Source organism: Notamacropus eugenii, chromosome 5, assembly GCF_028372415.1.
Source record: "Notamacropus eugenii isolate mMacEug1 chromosome 5, mMacEug1.pri_v2, whole genome shotgun sequence".
Lineage (NCBI taxonomy): Eukaryota > Metazoa > Chordata > Mammalia > Diprotodontia > Macropodidae > Notamacropus > Notamacropus eugenii.
The window spans coordinates 400,957,230-400,980,986 of record NC_092876.1 but is presented as its reverse complement, the minus strand read 5'-3'; the positions used below and the strand labels follow the sequence as shown (position 1 = coordinate 400,980,986).

The 23,757-nt window shown below is 36.4% G+C and overlaps 1 protein-coding gene across 2 annotated transcripts in view; it reads right to left on the bottom strand.

The window, feature by feature from the left end:
• OCA2 (OCA2 melanosomal transmembrane protein) overlaps nucleotides 1-23,757 on the bottom strand; it is a 656,645-nt gene that overhangs the window by 402,401 nt on the left and 230,487 nt on the right. For both annotated transcript variants that reach the window (XM_072614578.1, XM_072614579.1), the window contains 3 exons: nucleotides 18,203-18,259; nucleotides 16,022-16,146; nucleotides 6,873-7,011 (listed from right to left, as the gene is read on the bottom strand). In XM_072614578.1, coding sequence (XP_072470679.1) covers nucleotides 6,873-7,011; nucleotides 16,022-16,146; nucleotides 18,203-18,259 — 321 coding nt within the window. The remainder of the gene's footprint in view (nucleotides 1-6,872; nucleotides 7,012-16,021; nucleotides 16,147-18,202; nucleotides 18,260-23,757) is intronic.

Here is a 23,757-nt window from a genome sequence, read left to right as displayed (position 1 = left end):
AAAAGAATGAGCAAACAAACAAACAAAAAAAGAAGGGAAGGAGGAAAGAAAGGGAAGGGAAAAAGGGAGGGAGGGAAGGAGGGAGGGAGGGAGGAAGGAAGGAAGGAAGGAAGGAAGGAAGGAAGGAAGGAAGGAAGGAAGGAAGGAAGGAAGGAAGGAAGGAAAAACATTTACTGTCTACTATGTGCCGGGTACTATACTAAGTGCTTTAAAAATATTATTTATTAGAATGAGCAAAACATCCAAATAAGTTTTGATAGATTTTTTTCAAGTTGAATCAACCGAACTGGCCAGATATATTGGCATCTTTGAACAAACTCCAAGAGTGAAAGTAGAAATTCACTGATCCATCTTAAATTGTCCATAGCTTCCACATCCCTGGATCTCTTGTTTCCAGGGGAAGATAATAGAAATTAGGGTAATAAAGAACCTGAAAAATTTTCTCACCTATCCTCTTCCCTTAAAACTAAGAAAACAGAGGGTCACAGAACTGAAATGACTTGCTCAACATCACACAGGCATCAAGGCAGAGCCTGAATTCCAACCAGAGTATTCTTATTCCAAAACCAAAGCTTTTTCTCCTATAAATAATATTTTTATCTCCTATAAAAGTATTATTTAAAAATATTATCTCATTTGCTCCTCGCAATAATCAGGAGAGGTAGGTGCTACTATTATCCCCATTTTGAAGTTGAAGAAACTGAGGCAGACAAGTTAAGTGACTTGCCCAAGGTCACATGTCTAGTGAGTGTCCGATATTGCATTTGAACTTAGGTCTTCCTAACTCTAGGACAGTGCTCCATCCACTGTTCTATCCATTACCAAACTGTCAAAGATCAGAAAACTTGGAGTCAGTAGTACTGGATCTGTCTCTTACTAGTTGTATGACTTTTAGCAAGCCACTCAAGCTCTCTGAGCCTCAGTTTCTACATATGTCAAACAGAAATAACAATGTTTACATTACAGTACACACCTCATAGGCTTGTTGTGAGGAAAACATCCACCACCACCCCTTCAAATTGTATACTTCTTTCAATTTATCCTTCTTAACTGTCCTCCATGGTGTTAAAGACACCAAGGGTCTTGTGTGTGTGTTTGTCCTTTGTCACCAAAGACAACCATGCCATGAGAGAAATGACATGACCTGCACTTGACTTTGTTTTGAGTGAGGGAGGTTCTGTGCCAGGTCACCAGCCTCACTTCTCCTCCAGAGCCCTCTGAATCCAGTGACCAGATATTCATCAGGATGACTGGAGATGACCCAGGATAAGGCAGTGGGGGTTAAGTGACTTGCCCAAGGTCACACAGCTGTCTGAGATGAGATTTGAACTCAGGTCCTCCTGACTCCTGCACTGGTGCTTCATCCACTGCACCACCTATCTTCTATTGTTTCTTAGGTCTTTATCATTCCCTTTCCTTGTGTTATTTAGATGTCTGGGTGGGATCATTTCTTTTGGTAATGCTTCCTCTCCCTCCCTCCCTCCCTCTCTCTCTCTGTCTCTCTGTCTCTGTCTCTGTCTCTCTCTCTCTCTCTCTCTATTCCTTTTCTTCTCCTTCTTCTCCCTTCCCCTCTCCCTCTCCTCCTTTCTTTCTCCCCTATGATTTTATTGAAGAAATATACAAAAGAGAGGAAAAAAACACAAAATTATGACTTCTAGAAGGAAATAATCCATGCAAATGCCATGCACATTTTAATTCTCATGCTAAGCTTTTTATGTAAATATACCTATGGGACCCCTGCTGTTTTCCTATATTTCTGTAACTTCCTCAGAAAAGCCATTTCCTTAAAAGTCTTGTATCAAAAAACCATCCACAACAAGACTGATGTTACTGTAGTTCTTTAACTCAGTCCTTTCCTACTTCTTTGTGACTGTGTTGTTACAGCCCTCCCTCTACCTAGTTATTTTCTTTTTGGCTGTACACACTTTTCTCCTCAGTTGGACAGAGAATCTTTACTTATGCTGAAAAAACCCTGCTAAATAATAGTAATAACTCACAATTTTATACTACTTCACTAGTTTACAAAGTATTTTACTCACAATTAGCCAATTTCAATGTAAAGTGACAGTTACTGAAATTGAGGTCTATTGAAACCTTGTAAGAATCTAGTCTCATTTGGTCACAAATTTTTCTTCAGTAAAGAAAGTCATTCTATACCCAGTTCAAAAAATCTTGTCTCCTAGCAGCAAGATGCTCAGGCTGTTTCTCTATGAAGTGAAAATATTGAATCACTTAATTTTTAAAAACAGCTAAACAGGATGGGCAAAACATTCAAACAAATTTGGATGGATTTTTTTCAAGTTGAATCAACTGAGTTGGCCAGATATATTGGCATCTCTGAGCAAACTCCAAGAGTAAAAGTAGAAATTCGCTGATCCATCTTAAAATGTCCATAGATTCCACATCCCTAGATCTCCTTTCTCCAGGGGAAGATAATAGAAATTAGAGTTGTAAAGGACCTGAGAAGTCTTCTCACCGATCCCCTACCCTTACCACTAAGAAAACAGAGGGTTTTGACTGAAATGACTTGTTCAGCATTACATAGGCATCAAGGCAGAGCCTGGATTCCAACCACAGTATTCTTATTCCAAAACCAAGGCTTTTTCTCCTATTCCATATAGAGGGAATGACAGAACTTTTATATACTGGTATAAATGAAGTTTTCCAATATTGGTCTGCCACTGTGGGTCTGGTTAGCACTTGGCTTTGGATTTCACTTGTTACTTCTTTGGCTTTTGAAGACGCCATAGACAAGGCACTTTAAAAAACATTTTTAGCTAGGCATAGTGGTGCACACCTGTAATCCCTATTATTGGGGAGAAGGGAAGGAAGAGGTTAGGCTAGTGGATGACTTGGCTTCAGGAGTTCTGAGCTACAGTTGGGCTAAAGCCCATCAGTTGTTTGTTACCAATATAGCAAGTGGAAGTAGATCATTAGGTTGCCTATGGAGAGCCAAACTAGCCCAGATTAAAAAAACGGAGCAGGTTAAAGGTTCTGGTTGCTATCAATATTGGGATCAGTCTTCTGGGTGGCAACTGCACTTCCAGTCAGCGCAAGATAATCTCCAAAACAAAACAAAACTATTTTATTATAATCTTAATAACAATAAATAAAAACAATAATTGAAAAGAAGAGACAAATCTTCTAGCTCTTAACAGTGTTGAATCAAATTATGCACAACTGAATTGCTATACTGAAAGAGTAGTCTTTAATCGTTCAATATCAAGTTGACAGGAGCTGTTCAAAGGAGAACCCCATAATCTATGCTTAGACCTGTGCTTTTCTAACTTTTTTTAGTCAACGATTGGTATAAAGTATCTGAAAGTCTTTCAAGTTGTCAAATGTTCAATTTTTTCATTCAGGATTATACTTAGAGGAGTGGGTAGGATGGGGAGTGGGAAAGTGGGGAGAAAAGATAACAGAGCTAGAGTAAAAAGAGACTGAAAAAGAAAATAATGAGTATAAATAATTTGGAGGGAAATTCACAAAGAGTAATTCTTACTTTGAATGTGAATGGGATGTTTAAAGCAGCTCTCTTTGTGGTGGCAAAGAACTGGAAATTGCAGTGGTCCCCATCAATTGGGGAATGCCTGAACAATTGTGATACATGATTGTGATAAAATACTACTGTGCTATAAGAAATAATGAGTTCAATGATCTTAAAAAGGTGTGGAAAAAACTTAACATGAAATAGTGAAAAGCAGAGTGGAAGCAAGGGAACATGATATGTAGTAACAACAACATGTATGAAGAATGACTTTGAGCAACTAAATCATTTTGACTATTATAAATACATAAATTAAAAATAAAGCACATGTGAAGATAGATGCTACCTGGATCCAAACAAGTGATAAATAGATGTAGAGAAAAATTTTACATATATCATATATGTATATGTGTATATACACACACTTATCTATGTGTGTATAATAATAGCCATCATTAGCATAAGGCAGGGAGGAGGGAAGAAAAAAAGGGGAAAAAAGAAATTTACATGATAACTTGTATATTTAGAAGGAAGAGCAAATTGTACACAGTGAATTTGTAGTTTCATATGCAATCATCTTTTTTACTGTGCTGTGTTATGGAAATGCATGTCTTATTCCATAAATTAAAAATTAAAATAAAAAGAAGATGCAAAAAAACTAAATTTAAAAAATGATTGGTATGAAAGTACAGGTAGCATATGTACACCCTGCCCTTGTCTGGTGACAGCTGGGATGTTTTTTTTTTTCAGTTCTAAGTACCACAATTTAAGAAGAGCACTGAAAAATTGGAGAATGGCCAAAGTAGGGCAGGCATATTCGTGAAGGGATATGAGTCCATCCTATATGAGGATCAAATGAAAGAATAGGAATCTTTAGCCTGGAGAAGATAAATATCTTCAATTTTCTGAGGTACTGTCATATATAAAAGAGATTACATATATTCAGTTTTGCCCCCAAAAGTGGAACTGGGCACAATAGATGCAAGTTACCACACAAAATAAAACAAATACAAAAACCTTTAGGTTAGGAAGAAAAGCCTTTCTAACAATCAGAGCTTCTAAAAGTGAAATACACTGAACTGGGAAGTAGTGGGTCCCCCCTCACCAGAGATCTGTTAAGCAAAAGCTGTATGACCATGTCTCTCAGACATGGGAGAGCCAGGTTCTCTCAGGTTTGGGTTGGACTAGCTGCCTTCTAAGATCCCTTACAATTTCTCTGAATCTGTGAAAATGCTTTCACTCTGCATCCTCTTCCTATCTGTCTGACGTTTTACTATCTCTGACCCTTTCCTCATTCCTTCTTTTCTGTCTTTCTGAAAGGAGCTCTTCAAAATAATTTTGTCCTTGATAGAATTAATGAACCTGATTTCACGGCTGTGAAAGGGGTAGTGAATTAACAAAGCAGAATGGCTTGGGATACACTCCCAAAAAGAGCTTTGGAAGAAAACTGCCAGGAGCAGGGTGGGCAGTTGCCACAGAAACTCTTAATGTCTCACTAGAGCAGGGGTTACTACTGATGAGGGGGTTTTAAGTAGCAGAGCAATAGTGTTCTACTAGAAAATGCACAAGCCCTTTCCTTTGGCAGCTAGAGAGCAATTCTCTCCTTTAACCAGACACTAAGAAGAAAATTAAAAAGAAAAGAAGTATAAATTATACCCTGTAAGAGAGTCATTCTGTTTTACCAAGACTTTACTCATTCCAGGATTCCTCTTTTAAAATGTCAATATACAGGGAAGAGGAAGAGAGAGGATCACAGAGGAGGGCAGTAAGAAGGCACAGAACACAAACTTTGCCTTCTGCTCCATCTTGCCTAAGTTCTAGCCCAATCCTGAGGAGGCATTTCTGAGGACTATTACAATGCCTACTATTGATTTTCTTTACTGCTGTATAAATTGCATATTTACTATTTATTTTCCCTATGAATATTTTCAAAATTAATTTCAAAGCTTAAAATAATTTTGGAAGTCATTCCTTTCCTACATTAGTCTGTTAATGAACATCCAAAGAATGCACAATAAATATGCCTCTTCTGGGATGCAAATATCTGCCTGCAATCTCATTACAATGTTGATAGCAAGGTCTTATAAATTAATCACTGCTGAAAACACTTTTCCCTTGGAATTCATTTGTGACTTGATAGAGATAAGTATCGTCTTATCTCCTCACTGCTAATGAATAAATAGAAGCAGCTCAGATTTATCCACAAAGACCAGTTTAACCCTGAACTTCTGGGGGTATCATTTTCAATAAAAGGTAAGAAATTCTGTCTTTTCTAATCTGTAAAGGAATGACCTGGAGGTTGCTACTCAGGAGGATATTATACCAGCAAAAATCCAGTAACATTGGTCAGAGGGCTTATCTGAGGCCCTAACCTCATCATAGGTCTGAATCTCTGATGGTTCACAAGAAAAAATGAATTCTAAGACTACTCATTGAAATGCCTGGCCTTTGGTCCATTACCACTAGATTCTAAATTTGAGAAGTTCCTACGATGGCTTGTTAAATGACCTGAAAAACTATTGTGGAATACAGAGATGATTTAACATAAAAGAAGATAAATAGTAGGGCTTTCCCCTTCTTTCCTCACACTCTGAATGACATGGTGCAGTACACAAGTGCATGTTTGAGGTCAGTTTCATTATTTCAATTTCAGCGTTAGGCATTCAAATGCAAGACTCCAAAGGCAACTTTAAAATAGCGTAGAATTAATTCTATCATCCTCCAAGAAAGGGAATGTGCCTGGGATTGCACATTAATACCAATTAGGTACTAGCTTGGGGCAGCTTTATGAAGATAAACTATAGTTTTTGCTTCCATCTGTGTCAGAGTGTCATCAGTTATGTACTCAAAAAAAAATAAATAAAGAGATGAAAAAAGAGAGAGGAGCAGATATAGAGGGGAAAAAGTCAGAAAAACCTTACCAGAATTAGTTCTTATAATGAAATACTTCTACCAAGAGGTCAAGAATCATGTAGCTTTACCTATCACCAAGTGGAGGGTAATCCAACTTTTCTGGATATCTATATACATTAACTTACCCGACCTACCTTTCTTTTTTTTTCTTCCTTATAGCCTTCCTTCCATTCTTCTTTTTCCTTCCTTTCTTCTTCTTTCTCCCTTCATTTCTTCTATCTCTGATTATGTGTATCACAAATTAAACCAGCCCAAGAGGGAGACAATTTTAAACTACTTAACTCCTAATGCAAATGTCAGTCAACCACCATTGTATTCTTAAGTTGTCCAACAGCATCCAAAAGAAAATGTCAGTAAGGAGGAACTATGCTTAGTTTCGAACAAAGACACCCCTAAGGATAAGAGGTATAAGTTGACAAGTAAGCCAATTATCTCCATGTGTGAGTAGAAATCCAATTATCTTGATACATACCATCTTCCTCAACTCCTGATTGGAAACAATAATCACATTTGGTGGATCCCCAACAGCGGTGGCAGCTCCTCCGATATTTGTAAAAATCACTTCTGCTATTAGGACATGCCTGGGATCAAGATTGAGCACCTCACATAACCTGTTGAAGATGAAGGAAATGAAACCAAACTAAATTGCCCTTCAGAATCTGAGAGTCTTATATAATATAATATATATATATATATAAATAAAACACACACATACACAGACAACCAAAGAACTAATTAGGTGAATACTAATATGCATGGGCAACAGCTAGCAGCCAAGGAGCTCAGATCACAGTCCCATGTATCTAATTTACCTGTGATTCAGCATCCCTATCTGTAAAAATGTAAATAAACCCACTTCTCTGCCTCAAAAGTGTGGCAGGAGAGTACAAGGAGGGTGCTTTCATAGGCAGGCAGAAATGGTATTTTTGTAGTCAGTGGCACAAACAGCACTTTTCATCCATAGAGCAAAAAGCTTGTGGTTTTCCATAAAGGTTTCCTTGACTGAGAGAGAACTTGGTAACCAGATCTCCTGAGGGCATATTACAACAGCAGCATATGAAGCAGCAGCACCAGTAGCATTCATAGCACCAATGGACCCACTTTGGGGTCCTAGATTACTTTTTATGTTGCTTTGGTACCTTTGTCTTATCCCCAGGTTGGACAGCTCCTAAAATATATTCTAACCCATTCTCTGAGTGCCCAATTTTATGCATACTGGGCATCAGGACCATTCTGATTCAGTTTAGTGTTTCACATGCTCCTTTCTCATGGCTAGGGAAAATTTAAGCATGTTTACCACTAACAAATACTGTGATCTGGGAACTCATAGAGTGATTTCTGCCCCTGGAGTGTCAGGGGACTAAATCCAGCTATTAATCTTTATTATCAGTTGTCTGGAAAAAGCTGGGGCTTTATTGTCTGGGCAGATCATTTGCATAGTGGATAGGGCACTGGGCCTAGAGCCAGGAAGACCTGAGATCAAATCTGACCTCAGACACTTACTAACTGCATGACCCTGGGCAAGTCACTTATCCCTATTTGCCTTGGTTTCCTCATCTGGAAAATGAATTGGAGAAGGAAACAGAAAACTACTCCAGTATCTTTGTCAAGAAAACTCCAACTGGGGTCACAAAGTGTTGGACATGATTGAAACAACTTATCAATGAATGAGTCTAGAAAATAAACCTGGAGAGGACTTGTTTCCCTTTCATCTCTAGTGAATTATTCTTCAGGAAAATCAATATTTTTAGCAAGAAATCCAAGATGGTTTCTAGGAATAGGACAGTTAGTCCCAAGAAGGTGAGAAATCATTTAATTTTTTGCCTTCTTATCCTTTTATATAACTGATCTTCAGTTCTAATTCTAAGTCACCAAACCACCAATGACAGTAGGAATCAAACCAACAAAGTCCTAGGAAGAAATGTGCACTCTGGTCCTTGGAAGAAGTCACACACAAAAACTCACAAACAGATAGAAATTACCCATTTTTCCAGTGATCATGCATTGGTTATAAACAGACTTTTCTTTAAAAAAAAATAAAAACCTACTGAAGTCATAAAAACCACAGTCAATAGAAGAGTTAAAACATTGTCAAATGTTTAAAAATGCATATTAGAGGAAGTTTGTGCAAAACTTCAGGCAGAAACAGTATCCACTTCAAGATACAGTTCAACATTTGATATGAATTTAGGCTGAAAATATCAAGATTGCACAACCTAAAGGTTTAAGGTTCATAAAATTGTGCTTAGTTTGAATAGAGAAAACACATACTTGCTTACTGACTTTATTATCAGGAGAAAAGAACAAGAATATCTTGGCAATTGAATATAGAGTTCTTAGACACGCCAATACTATGCATCAGAGGTTAAAAAAAAACTGATGAAATCCCCTACTTTTAGAGATAGGACATGCTGAAAAGATAAAGTCCCATACAAATTCATGAAACAAATTCACTGTTCATAAAAACTCCATGATGGAGTTAAAGAGAAGGTAGGGATGTTTTGTGTGCATCCTCAACTTTTGAAGTTGATGGCAGCATCCCTCAATGTCACTGTCAGAAACAGAATAATGACCCAGATGCCTCATTGTTCTGATTCAGTCTAGTGTTTCATGTGTCCCTCTCTCACAGATGGGGGAAATGGGGGGAGTGCAGAATTGAAGTATGTTTACCACTAACATACTATACTCTTGGAAGTCACAGAGTGTTTTATGCCCCCAGAGTGATAGGGAACTAAATCTAGCTATTAATCTTTATTATCAGGAAAGTAGGAGAATTTTTTTGGTCTATTTCATCTCCATAGTAATGACAGCATGCCATTATATCTGTAAAGTTATAGACAAGGGGCAAGAAACCTAACAATTGAAGAAAGGAAAGAGCCCAGCATGGTAGACATCCAAATATATAAATATATAAATCCTATTTTTCCTTCTAAAAATAATCATAATAGTAACTATCTGCCCAATTATAACTATAAAACTCACTATAGCTTGATAAAGTTGGGCTAGATCTCTCAAAAGTCAATGTTTCTTTCATCATCTTAAATTTTTAAAAAGTCTTGTCTCTACATCACATTGCTTAAAACCTCAGACTTCTGAAAAGCTACCAATAACTTTTGGTTCTTTACATGTATATTACAATAATACTCTAGCTGGTGTGTAATGTCATAATGTTGATATTCCTTCCAACAATGTAGATTAAAACCCACATATTCCTTCCCATCCTGTGTAATTCTTTTCTGTTTTCTCCATCATGCTTGCTCATGCTGGATGGATGGGAGGCCTAAGGCTAAGAGAAAGTTTAACTCTGTCTTTCTTAACCTTTGAATTTGGAGCAAACTTCTATACTAGTTATGGGTCAGCCTATGTCTGACCCATGCAGTTATTCAGGAGTTGTTCTATTATATATTGACTAGTTATTCCTTTTGGACATGCCTAAAAGTAAAAACTGTATAGGGTAGAAATGGTCTTTGAATTGTCTTAGTGACTTACTCCAAGATGCCTTGTTCATCTGACGGGTTCAGTGAGATATCACAGAACAAGAGAGAAGGGAGGAGTTTCCCACTAGGATAGTGTGTACATAGACCCAGTTTGATGAGATGAATCTGTATTGTCTTTGTTCTTTAACTAATACAGAGAAGGTGGTAAGGCAGAGTTGAGTTAGGAAATAGAAAAGTACCTGCTCTCTGAGAAATTTAGAGGATTTAGATTCCCCTGAAAGTCCTTCTCCTGCTGACTTGTTCTCTACTCAAAAGTACCTAGATGCCACAGTTGAGTGTGGGACTTGAACATTTTTAGGCTAGAGGAAGCAACTCCACTCCATGGTCAAACAGGTGTTTATTATGAGATATAGGTATGTAACACAAGATGCATTCTGAGATAGCTAAACCAGCTCTCACTACTCTCTAATATCTTGTCTCATAACTTATTGCCTGTCTGACTCTCTGTCTCTTTTTGATTTGAAGGAAGTTTAGTTTATGCTCTGAAATATTCTCAATAAATTACCAAAACTGAAAAAACTCATCTGCACTGGCTCATCCTCACCATAGATTAAAATCACAGATCTCTTCTCACATGGATTAGCTTCCCCTCTCTCAATCTTGATCCAATCATTTATAAATTTAGGAAAAAAATCACTGATAATGAATGGGCATTTAATTTAATATCAGTATCAAGTAACACAGAAATACAAACATTCCAACAAGATGAAGGCTACAACAGGTCTTAAAACTAGGCTCATCTCTGTCTCCCTTCCTCAGACCATACTTGCAACCAGAATGAAGGGGGTTGAAATAGGGTATGCAATTTAAACTCTGGGTGAATATTTTCCCAGCACTATGCACTAAGAAAATCAGGGGGAAAGAAAGGAGTTGCTGAATGAACTTCGCTTTAACCAGCTACCACAAAACCAATTAGACAATCTCAGATTCAGTCTACTCCTAATTTGATTCATTCCTTGCTTTTCCTGGTTCATATATTTTCATCTTGCCATCTCCAGTCACCTTTCCTGGTCTGGCACCCCAAAACTTGGACATAGGTCCCTCCTTATAGTTATTAGAATTTCCAACAAAGTGTGTTTTACTAAAACCCAGGCTAGCCCAAACATTCTCTATCGCCTCAGAAAGGTCTTCCAAAATCTCTGCTCCAAAGTCCTCCAAAGTCTCCCACCACACTCCTGAGGTGGGGGTAAGGAGATTTAATGCTGAATCTTGGCAATGTGGGGCTATATAGGTCATAGTTATTCACATAATCTAGTGGTAAAACTAAAATTAAATCCAGATATTGAGATTAATATTTTCCTTTCCTTCGTCATTAAAACTTTCCTTTCAACCTTGCTGATCCTAGGCTACCTCCATCCATTCAAGAACAAATTCCACAAATGTTTACTAAGTATTTACTATATGGAAGGCAATATGCTAGGCACTGATGATACAAAGATGGAGAACAAAATAGCTCTTGCCCTCAGAGAATGTGCAACTGAAAATATATACAAAAATAGGCATGCTGTAAAGTGATACTAATGGTGGCAAGGACATTAATAATACCTCACATTGGGGCGGAGCCAAGATGGCGGAGTAGAAAGACGCATATACACATAGCTCCGAACCCACAACCCATAGAACATCGGTAAAAAAGAACTCACGGAGAATTCTGGAGTAGTAGAGGCCACAGCACAGTGGAGCAAAGGAGATTTCTGTTCCACAGGGACCTGCAAACCTCTCACAAAAGGACCATCGAGCTGCGGATGCAGAGCCCAGCCCAGCCCTGCCCCGGCCCCGTCACCGAGAGGAGAAGATCCGAGTGGACTTCAGGGACGGGATCTCCAGCAGCTACGCGGGTCCCTCCACCCACAGGTGACAGGGGTCGGTGAGAAGGTCTCTTTGGTGGGTCGAGAGGGGAGTGGGGGGCCCCCATACTCAGGCCCCCTCAGGAGGCAACAGCGGAGGCGGGAGCAGACCAGGGCTCCCCAAGCAGGCAGGAGCCCAGATCCATTGTTGAAGGTCTCCACATAAACCCCCTGAGGGAACTGAGCCCGTGGTGAGGCGGCCCTGCCCAGACCTGAGCACCTAAACTTAATCTCACACTGAATAGCAGCCCTGCCCCTGCCCAAAGCCCTGAGGCTGGGGAGCAGCATTTGAGCCTCAGACCCCAAGCGCTGGCTGGGAGGATCTGGAGGCGAGGTGGGTGTGAGGAGAATATTCAGAGGTCAAGTCACTGGCTGGGAAAATGCCCAGAAAAGGGAAAAGAAATAAGACTATAGAAGGTTACTTTCTTGGTGAACAGGCATCTCCTCCCTTCCCTTCTGATGAGGAAGAACAATGCTTACCATCAGGCAAAGACATAGAAGTCAAGGCCTCTGTATCCCAAACATCCAGACTAAATATTCTGTGGGCTCAGGCCATGGAAGAGCTCCAAAAGGAATTTGAAAATCAAATTAGAGAGGTGAAGGAAAAGCTGGGAAGAGAAATGAGAGATATGCAGTCAAAGCATGAACAGCAGGTCAGCACCCTGCTAAAGGAGACCCCAAAAAATGCGGAAGAAAATAACACCTTGAAAAACAGGCTAACTCAATTGGCAAAAGAGGTTCAAAAAGCCAATGAGGAGAAGAATGCTTTCAAAAGCAGAATTAGCCAAATGGAAAAGGAGGTTCAAAAGCTCACTGAAGAAAATAGTTCTTTCAAAATTAGAATGGAACAGATGGAGGCTAATGACTTTATAGAAACCAAGAAATCACAAAACAAAACCAAAAGAATGAAAAAATGGAAGATAATGTGAAATATCTCATGGGAAAAACAACTGACCTGGAAAAGAGATCCAGGAGAGACAATTTAAAAATTATGGGACTACCTGAAAGCCATGATCAAAAAAAGAGCCTAGATGTCATCTTTCATGAAATTATCAAGGAAAACTGCCCTGAGATTCTAGAACCAGAGGGCAAAATAAATATTGACAGAATCCACTGATCACCACCTGAAAGAGATCCAAAAAGAGAAACTCCTAGGAACATTGTAGCCAAATTCCAGAGTTCCCAGGTCAAGGAGAAAATATTGCAAGCAGCTAGAAAGAAACAATTCAAGTATTATGGAAATACAATCAGGATAACACAAGATCTAGCAGCTTCTACATTAAGGGATCGAAGGGCATGGAATAGGATATTCTAGAAGTCAAAGGAACTAGTACTAAAACCAAGAATCATCTACCCAGCAAAACTGAGTATAGTACTTCAGGGGAAAAAAATGGTCTTTCAACGAAATAGAGGACTTTCAAGCAATCTTGATGAAAAGACCAGAGCTGAAAAGAAAATTTGACTTTCAAACACAAGAATGAAGAGAAGCATGAAAAGGTGAACAGCAAAGAGAAGTCATAAAGGACTTACCAAAGTTGAACTGTTTACATTCCTACATGGAAAGACAATATATGTAACTCTTGAAACTTTTCAGTATCTGGGTACTGGGTGGGATTACACACGCACACATGCACACACACACACACACACAGAGACAGAGTGCACAGAGTGAATTGAAGAGGATGGGATCATATCTTAAAAAAATGAAATCAAGCAGTGAGAGAGAAATATATTGGGAGGAGAAAGGGAGAAATGGAATGGGGCAAATTATCTCTCATAAAAGAGGCAAGCAAAAGACTTATTAGTGGAGGGATAAAGAGGGGAGGTGAGAGAAAAACATGAAGTTTACTCTCATCACATTCCACTAAAGGAAGGAATAAAATGCACACTCATTTTGGTATGAAAACCTATCTTACAATACAGGAAAGTGGGGGATAAGGGGATAAGCAGGGTGGGGGGGATGATGGAAGGGAGGGCATGGGGAGGAGGGAGCAATTTGAGGTCGACACTCATGGGGAGGGACAGGATTAAAAGAGAATAGAAGTAATGGGGGACAGGATAGGATGGAGGGAAATATAGTCAGTCTTATACAACACAGCTATTATGGAAGTCATTTGCAAAACTACACAGATTTGGCCTATATTGAATTGCTTGCCTTCCAAAGGGAAGGGGTGGGGAGGCAGGGAGGTAAAGAAGTTGGAACTCAAAGTGTTAGGAACAATTGTCGAGTAATGTTCTTGCCACTAGGAAATACGAAATACAGGTAAAGGGGTATAGAAAGTTATCTGGCCCTACAGGACAAAAGAGAAGATGGAGACAAGGGCAGAGAGGGATGATAGAAGAGAGAGCAGATTGCTGATAGGGGCAATTAGAATGCTCGGTGTTTGGGGCGGGAGGGGACAAAAGAGGAGAAAATTTGGAACCCAAAATTTTGTTAAAATGAATGTCAAATAAATAAATTTAAAAAAAAATAATAGCTCACATTTACATGAAACCTTTTCTTTACAACCTTATGAGATGCTGTTGTGGTTGTTCAGTCTTTTCAGTTGTATACAACTCTTCATGACCTCATTTAGGGTTCTCTTAAGAGACACTAGAGTAGTTTGCTATTTCCTTTGCCAGCTCATCTTACAGATGAGTAAACTAAGGCAAACAGTCTTAAGTGACTTTTCCAGAGTCATACAGTTGGTAAGTATCTGAAGAACAGGCCCAGTGCTTTATCCACTGTGCCACCTAGCTGCTCTTCCAACCTTATGAAATAGTATTCAGCAAATAACTGGCTTAGTGGAAAGAGTGCTGGACTTGGAGGCAGAAATACCAGAATCCAAATTCTGCTTCAAGTATTTGCTAGCTATGTAACCATGGACTAGTTATTCTATCTTTCTCAGCCTCAGTTTACTCATCTGTTAAAGGAGGATAATAAGCAGCACCTACCTCACCAGGGTTGTTTGGAGGCTCAAATGAGATAATATATATAAAAGACTATAAATCTTAAAGTTCTACCTAAATATTTATTATATTATCATTTGTGCAAATATTCATATCTTTATTTTGCAAATAAGGAAATTGAGACTCAAAAAAGGTTAAATGAGCTGTGCATACACACAGAGCCAGTAAACATCAGGGCTGAGATTTGAACACAGGTCATCTAATTCCAGATCTCACTACCTTAGACAGTTTCTGATAGTAGAATGGAATTAGAGTAAAGAAACCCAAGTGAAAACCTCTAGAAGGGCCAAGAAATGGGGTCTTTAAAACTAGATTTATTTAAAGGGATTCAAAAGAGGCAAGGAAAGCACTGCTGGGGGAAAAAACCAAAATATTTTAGCATATACAACTTGAAGTAGAGCTGTAGAAAATGGCAAAGATTCATCTCCATGGATTATTGCACACTGTCATCAAGGAAGGTCCTGTTTTTCACCAAGGCAAAGGACCACTCTTACCCAATGGTTAGGAGCTAGAATAATGAGAACCTCAAGCAAAGGAGAGGAAAAGTTTCTCTTGTTTTTCACTATAATTTCTCCAGGTCTGTCTGATTTTCTGTAAGCTTAGTGTTACATTCTGGCCCTCAGCCCATTTCACAATAGCTTGCCTCCAATTAATCAACTTATCCCAGTCAGACTGTCCCCTGAAATTTTTTTTTTTTGCTTCAAAGACATAAATTTACAATTTCCCAACCCCAGAAATCTTGCCTGTATTTCCTTGGCTATCCATGTCTCCCCCTTTTCTTCTTTTCAATTTCACCCCCCCAAGATCAGTGTACACCAAAGATAACTTAACTGTTTCCTGATTACTCAATGTCCTTGAGAGATAAATTTTGTAAAAAAATATAACCTTTAACTTTGAAATTTTATGGACACTGAGTTTTCATGACAAATTTATGAGAGGACACAGAGTTGCCCAGCATATTGTCTTCATGATTACCAACCTCTCAGATATCAGAGATCTAAAGTACCAAAGCATTACTGTGTCTGGTACATAATAAGGTAGTAATCTAGTAATCAACAAAAATTTATTAAGCGCCTTGTATTTGTCAAACTCATACATGTTACTGGAGACAGAAAGACAAAATATAAAATAGTTCCTGCCCTCAAGGAATTTCCATTCTATTAGTATGTGAGAAACAAGATGGACACAAGAACCTTGTCGATTTTCAATTATTTAGAATTTGAAATTTTTAGGTCATTCTTCTTTCTGATCTGCATTAAGATCAAAAATTTTCAGCCTGATCACTCTTACATCTGACCTTATTAAAAGTAAATAGTCACATTGCTTACCTTATGGTAACAGGTGTAAAGAGCAGCATTGTGGTGACGTTATCTAAAAATGCTGAAAGGAACGCAGCGATGAGACACAAAATGGTGATCATGGCCCACACTCTGCCTCGAGACAGCCGGTATGCCTAATGCACACAAGTATCCAAAGAAAAGCCCCCAGCAATTAGTGATTTCCTTGAATACATAATTGATTTCATTTACAGAGACAAGTTTTCATGAGAGACAGTATGATATAATGGAAAATTATTTAGCCCAGTGTCTAATATTATTTTTCTACTTAAATAATAATAGTAATAACTAGTATTTCCTTGTTGCCTACTAAGTGCCAGTGCTTTACAATATTTTACTCAAGACTTTACTCTGTGTGCTATAGTACTTTACTCTTTTGATCCTCATAAGAACCCTTGGAAGTAGGTAATATTATTAACCTCATTTTACAGCTGAGGAAACTGAGGCAAACAGGAGTGACTTGTCCAGAGTCATACAGCTAGAGAATGTCTCAAGCTGGATTGAAATTCAGGTCTTCATCACACCAGGTTCAGCCCTCTACTCTCTGTGCCACCTAACTGCCTCAACTTTGTCATCTAGCTGCCTTTAAAAGGAGTATTATCATAAGCAAAATAGTAAGATCCAAGGTAAAATGTGATGACAGAAGTCCAGACTATGAGAAAAACTAAGGAAGTTTCATATAGGATGATCAGAGATGGTTTCTGAGAGAAGGTTACATTTGAGATAAACCTTGAAGGTAGAGAAAGATTTCAGTAGATGCAGACAGAGGGAACAGGAGACAACAAAATGAGATCAGAGAATAGCTAGTCATCTCATTTGGCTATAAAATAGAGTGAAAGGAGGTACAGTACATTATGGCTACATTATGGCTAAAAAGGTTGGTTAGAGACAGATTAAGAATGGTCTTAATATGCCCAGCTAAGAGCTTTATAAAAGGTGATTTTATTCTATAAGCAATATGGAATTATCATCCATTCCAGTTCTAAATTTATGGTCCTAAAAATGTACTAAATGTTTTTGAGCAGCTGTTCAGTTGTGTCCAACTCTTCATGATTTCATTTGGGGTTTTCTTGGCAAAGATACTAGAGTGGTTTGCCATTGGGTCACAATTATTGTAGGAGGATATATATTAGATTCACTTCTGAATAGTCAGATGCATAGTTCCTAAACTCTTCTAACCAGTTCATACAGCATCTGATTTGTGCCAGCCTAATTCAACCTTTGACTACACAAATAATCCAATTTAAAAATTTGTGGAATACAACTTATGTCCCTCACCAATAGCCACTTGCCACAGACTTTAGTGTCCTCACATTCTCTGATTTGAGCACATCAGCACTTTAGAGAAACATAGATATTCCATTATGTCCATGATTTCCTCAGTACCAGAATGCTCTCCTTTCTATAGATGATGCTAGAATACCTTTTACTCCCTGCTGTTCACCAGAAGAGCAGAAAAAGAAGCAACCATCTTTTAGAGAAACTTGCTATTTTCTTGTATTTAGTAGGTACTCAATAAGCATTTCTGCAATAAATAAATTAATTAGGCTTCTTGCTTCCTGGTCTCACACCCTTTAGACATTCCAATTAATGTTACCTTCAGAACTTTTAGCTTTTTCTGGGAATCAGAAAGGTCAGCTTAAAAATAAAAATTGTAATAATTTACGAAAGGAAAACTGGCAATGTCATTGCTCAATCATTTGTAAGTAAAATGAAGCTGGACCTGTGATTTTCTGTGGATTAGCCTATGCTTAAGTCACTGGAAATGAACCTTAAGAATGCACAGTGTAGAAATCTATCACAAAAATTACTCTACTAAACAGTATAGTTATCAGAAATGGATGACTTGTAATGCTTTATATCACAAAAGAAAAGCCAAAAAAAAATAGCTATGTCAATCTCAACTTACCTACTGAAATAAAATTACACAAACCATTTATCCCAAGTATTCATGCCTTTATGTCTCTAGTTATTTAATGAGCATTAATGTGGTCATAAAGACCATTAAATTATTTCCGATGGGCACTGCTTACTATTCTCAAAGAGACAATTCAGAAAACATAAGATTTTTCTTAGTGATTTGTTTATAAAGGGCAATTGTATTTGATAAATGTAGCTATGGGAATACAGGAATATATGTGACTTCTAAATCCTACAAAAAAAAAAACTTACCTTTACTGCACAATAGTCAAAAAATCCAGTTTCTGAAAATATGGCCACTAAGATCATCTATAGGGGGAAAAGAAAATATATGATCAGAACAAAGGTATTTTTAAATTCAACTTTCATTTATATAATTTTTAAAAGTTTTAAAAACAAAGGAATAAAAATTTCACTGTGATCTCATGTTTTCCTCTAACACCAACAGCTAGCGTTATCTGGAATGGAGAAACACTAAAAACTTCTAAACACTAAAAACAAGCAAAACCAGAATTTTCACCGTCATCAATACTATTTAACATAGAATTGGAAATATGAACTATAGCAGTAGCGGAAAAAAAGGAATTGAAAGAAAAATTTTTAGGAAAGTGGAAGAAAAACTTGTATTTGCAGACAACATGAAAGTATACTTAGAAAACTCTAAAGAATGGGGGGGAAATTGCTACTGATACATTCAACACAATAGAAAATCAATCCATAAAAATAAATACAACTAAAAATATCATAACATGATGAATATGAAAGTGAAGAGTTTAGAAATGCTCATGGGTGAAAAGTATATGTTTTAAAAATATTTAAATGCTTATATGTTTATATATGAATTTAATTATAAATTTTAATATTTATTTACTATGCATGGGTATTTTAAAACTCTCCTTTTTTGTAATCATCTATTTTCACATATATGTATGTGTGTGCATGTGTTGCACATACATGTATCTATAAACCATAGAGCTCACTGAAAAAATAGAACTATTTTACTTGAAGAAAGAATAGTTGAAAAGTAGAAACTGAAAAATAAGTCTATAAAATCACTATATTGAAAAAAATTGTAATTTGAAGCTATAAGAAAAAGTGACACTTCTGTAAGACAGGACAGAGACTAGATATATTTAAATTACCAGACTTCTCAACAACAGTAAAGAAGAAAATAACATGACCAATATTTCAGGAAATGCAAAAGTATTTCTCAGAAATACTCAAAATGAGGAACTGATTACAAATATATAGAGTTCATAAAATACCAGCATGGGTAAACCCAAAATTCATACACACATGTATGCATGTATGCATGTATGTATGTATATAATAATCATGTTTCAGCATTAGTATAACAAGAAATCATAAGCAAGAATGAAGATCATCCAAAAATATCAATTCAAATTTCATAGAATTTTTCCCACAAAAACAAGAAATCATACATGATACTCTGAAATTTGATATGCAGAATTTTATTCCCAGATAAATTTCCAAAAAAAAAACCTAAGAATTATTTTAAAAAAATAAAATCTCAAATTAAAATTCAAGATTCCTTTGAGCAAATCATTGAATGGAGGGTTAATCTCAGAGCACTGTATGATGTGGAAAAGCCAGCAAGACCACTGAACTTTTGGAACAGCTCTGGGTCAATTGTTATAATCAATACATAATTTATAATTTTGATTAACTAGTTACTATCTCAATACTATCATCATAGGAGATTAAAAATAACATAGCATCATATTGGTTAACTAGCAAATGCATGACAAAATTAGACCTGAGAGAGAAAGCAAGAAAGGGAATAAAAGATTGAGTTGTCTTTGGTCACTACAGTTTTTTGAGAAAGAGAGAAAAGGCAATCTGACAGAGAAATTCCTAAAGTAAGCAAGGGGGAAAGGGTGAAGTTTTCATACTCAAAACAAATATAATTATTACCATAAAATAGAGAAACTTTGTTCATTGGGATGATGGGTCTTAAATTTGGGGAAGTATTAGTACTGATAAAATAAGGAAAATACTGCTCCTGTACAAAATAACAAAACCATTAAAGAATGGTACAAGATGAGTCCAGTTTAACAAGACTGTTCCCAAATTTGAAATTTCATCTCCCATCATTGTTCGGTAGTCTGACCCCCATAGGGTGTATGTGTGTGTAGATAGATGACAGATAGATGGCAGATAGATAGATAGATAGATAGATAGATAGATAGATAGATAGATAGATAGATAGATAGATAGATAGATAAACAGAAAGGCAGATGGAGATATACACACATATACATATATATGTATATGTGTGTTTATATTTCTTCCTCACTTACACATGTTAGAATTTTAACTTCTTTCAAGGTTCAACGTAGATATCACATCCTGTGTGAAGCATTTCCTGTTCAGCCTGTCAAAAAACCATTTTAATTGCCTGTTCTGTGGCAGACACTGTGCAATGTGGATACAAAGAAAGGTAAAAGATCCTGCTCTTAAGGAACTTAAGAGTAGAATAGGGGAGACCACTATGTACATACAAGATAGAGATAGAGTAAATGGGAAGTAATCTCTGAGGACAGCTAATGGGTGGGGTTCAAGAAAGGACATTGTGAAAAGTTGGGTTTGGAGCTGAGTTTTGAAGGAAACCAGAAGGTAGAAACAAGGGACAGCCAGTGAAAAGGCACAGGGTCCTGAGATGAAGTGTTGTCTGTGAACAACCGCAAGAAATTCAATGTGGCTGGAATGCAAGGTACTTTGAGGGGAGCAAGGTATAAGAAAACTAGAAAGGCAGAAAGAGGCCAGATTATGAAGGGTTTTAAAAGTCAAACCAAAGATTTCCTTTTTTTTTATCCTAGAGGCAATATGCAACTGCTAGTGTTTTCTGAGAAGGGGTTAATAATATCAGACTTATGCTTTTAGAAGATCACTTTGAGAGCTAAGTGGATGATGGACTGGAGGGGTAATGAGACCTATGGCAGGGAGACCAACCAGAAATCTACTGCAATGGTTCAAATGTGAAGTAATGAGGAAAGTACCAGAGTAATACCTGATTGAATTAAGCTCTAAAAATAAGAATGAGATGATGAAAAAATGAAAATCATGACCAAAAAAGCAGTCAAAATGAAATGTCTAATGTCAAAATACATACATAGAATAGGACAGTGGTGTCAGACTCAAATAGAAACTGATCTCTTCATGCCACATGATGATTTAAAAACCACAAATTAACATTATTAACGTTGTATTGTATTTTAAATTTATTTTGTTAAACATTTCCCAATTTCATTTTAATTTGATTCAGGTCACACTGGGAACTTCAGTAGCCCATAGGGTACAAGTCTGACACTCTAGTATAGAAGATATATGTAGGAAGTCAGAATGAGATAAAATTTATCATAGAAAATCCAAAAGAGGAAGTGATGATGTCAGACACAACAAAATTCAAATTAGAAAACACTAAGATAGATAAAGAAGAGAATTATTTATATGTAAAATGATTATTAAACAGTGGGTGAATATAAATATTTAACATTTAAAAACTTAATGGCATAGCATCTAAGAATATAAAGGAAAAGTAATTGGAAAATAATTTCCAAAAATAATTGGTAACATAAATTCTGACAGTAAAAGTGCTCAATATCTTACTTATTGATAACTGAAATAAAATTAATAGCAAAGTTAAGGTGAATAAAATGCAAAGAAAATTGGACTTGACAGATATATAGAAAGAATTAAATAAAAAGGTAATACATATATTGGGCTTCAACTTTGAATGAAAAATTATCATGTTGTAAGGCAAAAAGAAGTTTTGAACAAATTGAGAAAGATCAAAATATTAATGCTGCATTATGGATGAGAATATAATTTTGAAAAAGTAATGAACAATGAAAATCTGATCAAAAGGTACAGGTCTACATAAAGTTAATTATTCATTGAATAACTCCTGGACTTAATAAAAAAAATTGAAATCATAATAAAAAACATTAAAAATAATATATATATATTATATGCATTTGTATAAATACAAAATATCAGAATTTACCAAATACATGCAAAGTAACACTCAGAGACATATGTGCACTCTTCATTTGTAGAGAAATTTTATAAATTAAGTTTTATTCATTCTTATTGCTTTTGCAGCATGGTCATTCCCAATATATCAATGCCCCAATATAGGACTGCCATCAACAATAAAGAGTTAAGAAAAATCAAGGGATACAGTGACTATTCTAATAAAGCATGACAATTGCATCTTTCTTCCAAAACAGAGAAAATAATAATTGTTTGCAGTTTGAAATTAGAAAATGAAGATATTAAAAGCAAATTAGGAAATTGGTAATAAAAGGAGAAAGCAAAAAAAGAATAAAATAATTGGATTGATGAATAAAAGAAAACTATGTTTTTAAATGTTAATAAAGGTAAGTTTCAAATTATAAAATTTATTTATAAAAGGCAGAAATTATCATCAAATTGCCAACTCAATAAGGAAAAGTCACAGCAAATGTAAAAGAAATAAAAAGAACTATCAAAGATAGCAAAAGTAAGATTATAAAAGAAATAGAAGAATATTTACAACTTTGTAAAATATTCAAAGTGACAAAAGAGCAATTAAAGGATTTAAATAAATCAAATTCAGAAGCATCAATTATATGAATTGTTAACTGAATGTCATATAAAAGACCTCAGCACCAAATCAAATATATTTTCAAATAAATTCAATATTCAAAGAATATTCATAATATTTATTCATAAATAAGATGCATAACCCCTATACTATATAAACTGCTTTCAAAAATTCTTTCTATGAAGCAAATATTATTTGATCATAGATCTGGCAGAAACAGAGCAGAAAAAGAAAAATGGTAAGCCAGTATCACTAATAAATATTAATGCAAATAAATGTGCTAATAAAATATGCAGATTGTAGTATCATTTCAAAAAATGTTTATTATGATCAAGAATATACCAGAAATACAAGAATGATTCAGTAACAATAATAATCACTACAAAAATTACACCAATAAAAAAAGCATCTGATTTTGTCAATAGATTCAAAAGACGATATTCTCTAATGAATTAAAGTTGTAGATCACCTAAAGGACACAGGAGATGGACATGATAGGTGCATACTGAAGCTAAGGAACTTACTTTGCTAGTTTATGCTTATTTGTTAAAAGGGCTTTGTTTTTCTTTATTTTTCAGTGAGAAGTAGAAAAGAAGTAGAATAAACAGAAAAGTCTTTGCTCGAGTTGTCTCTGAAAGCTACTAGATGAACAGGAGCATTGTACAGGAGAAGTGCATTTGGATGGGTTGATGACATTTATTCACAAGCTATTTCATAGGCTAGAGATTTAAGCATCTGGCATCTTACTTTGAAGCCTTCTTCCTAAGCCCCTGAAAAAGAATTGATCCTGAAATTGATGAGTAAAGCCCAAGGCCTATGCCTTTGCATCAGTCGGAGTCTCTTACCCTGATCCTCACCTCCTACTCTGCCCACCCATCCTCATGCACACAAAGGAGGTTCTAGCAAACTTCACTGGACCAAAGGATTGAGACTTCTCATTGCTATTCTAGCAGAATCTCTGAGATAGCAGCTGCTGGAACAGAGTCTAGTATCCCGGTAAGTGGATTTCCAAGAACTATGAGCGATCCTTCTACCAGATGTGCTCTGTGAGCTTGAGCACATTTCCCCGCATTTTCCCCAAGAATGTACTTGTGAAAGAGTACGTCATACACGTTGCTGAGCACTTAGAGAAGAAATTATTGATCCATTTTAGTTGTTCTGAGTTCACTAAAACAGTCATGCCAAACTAATCTCATGT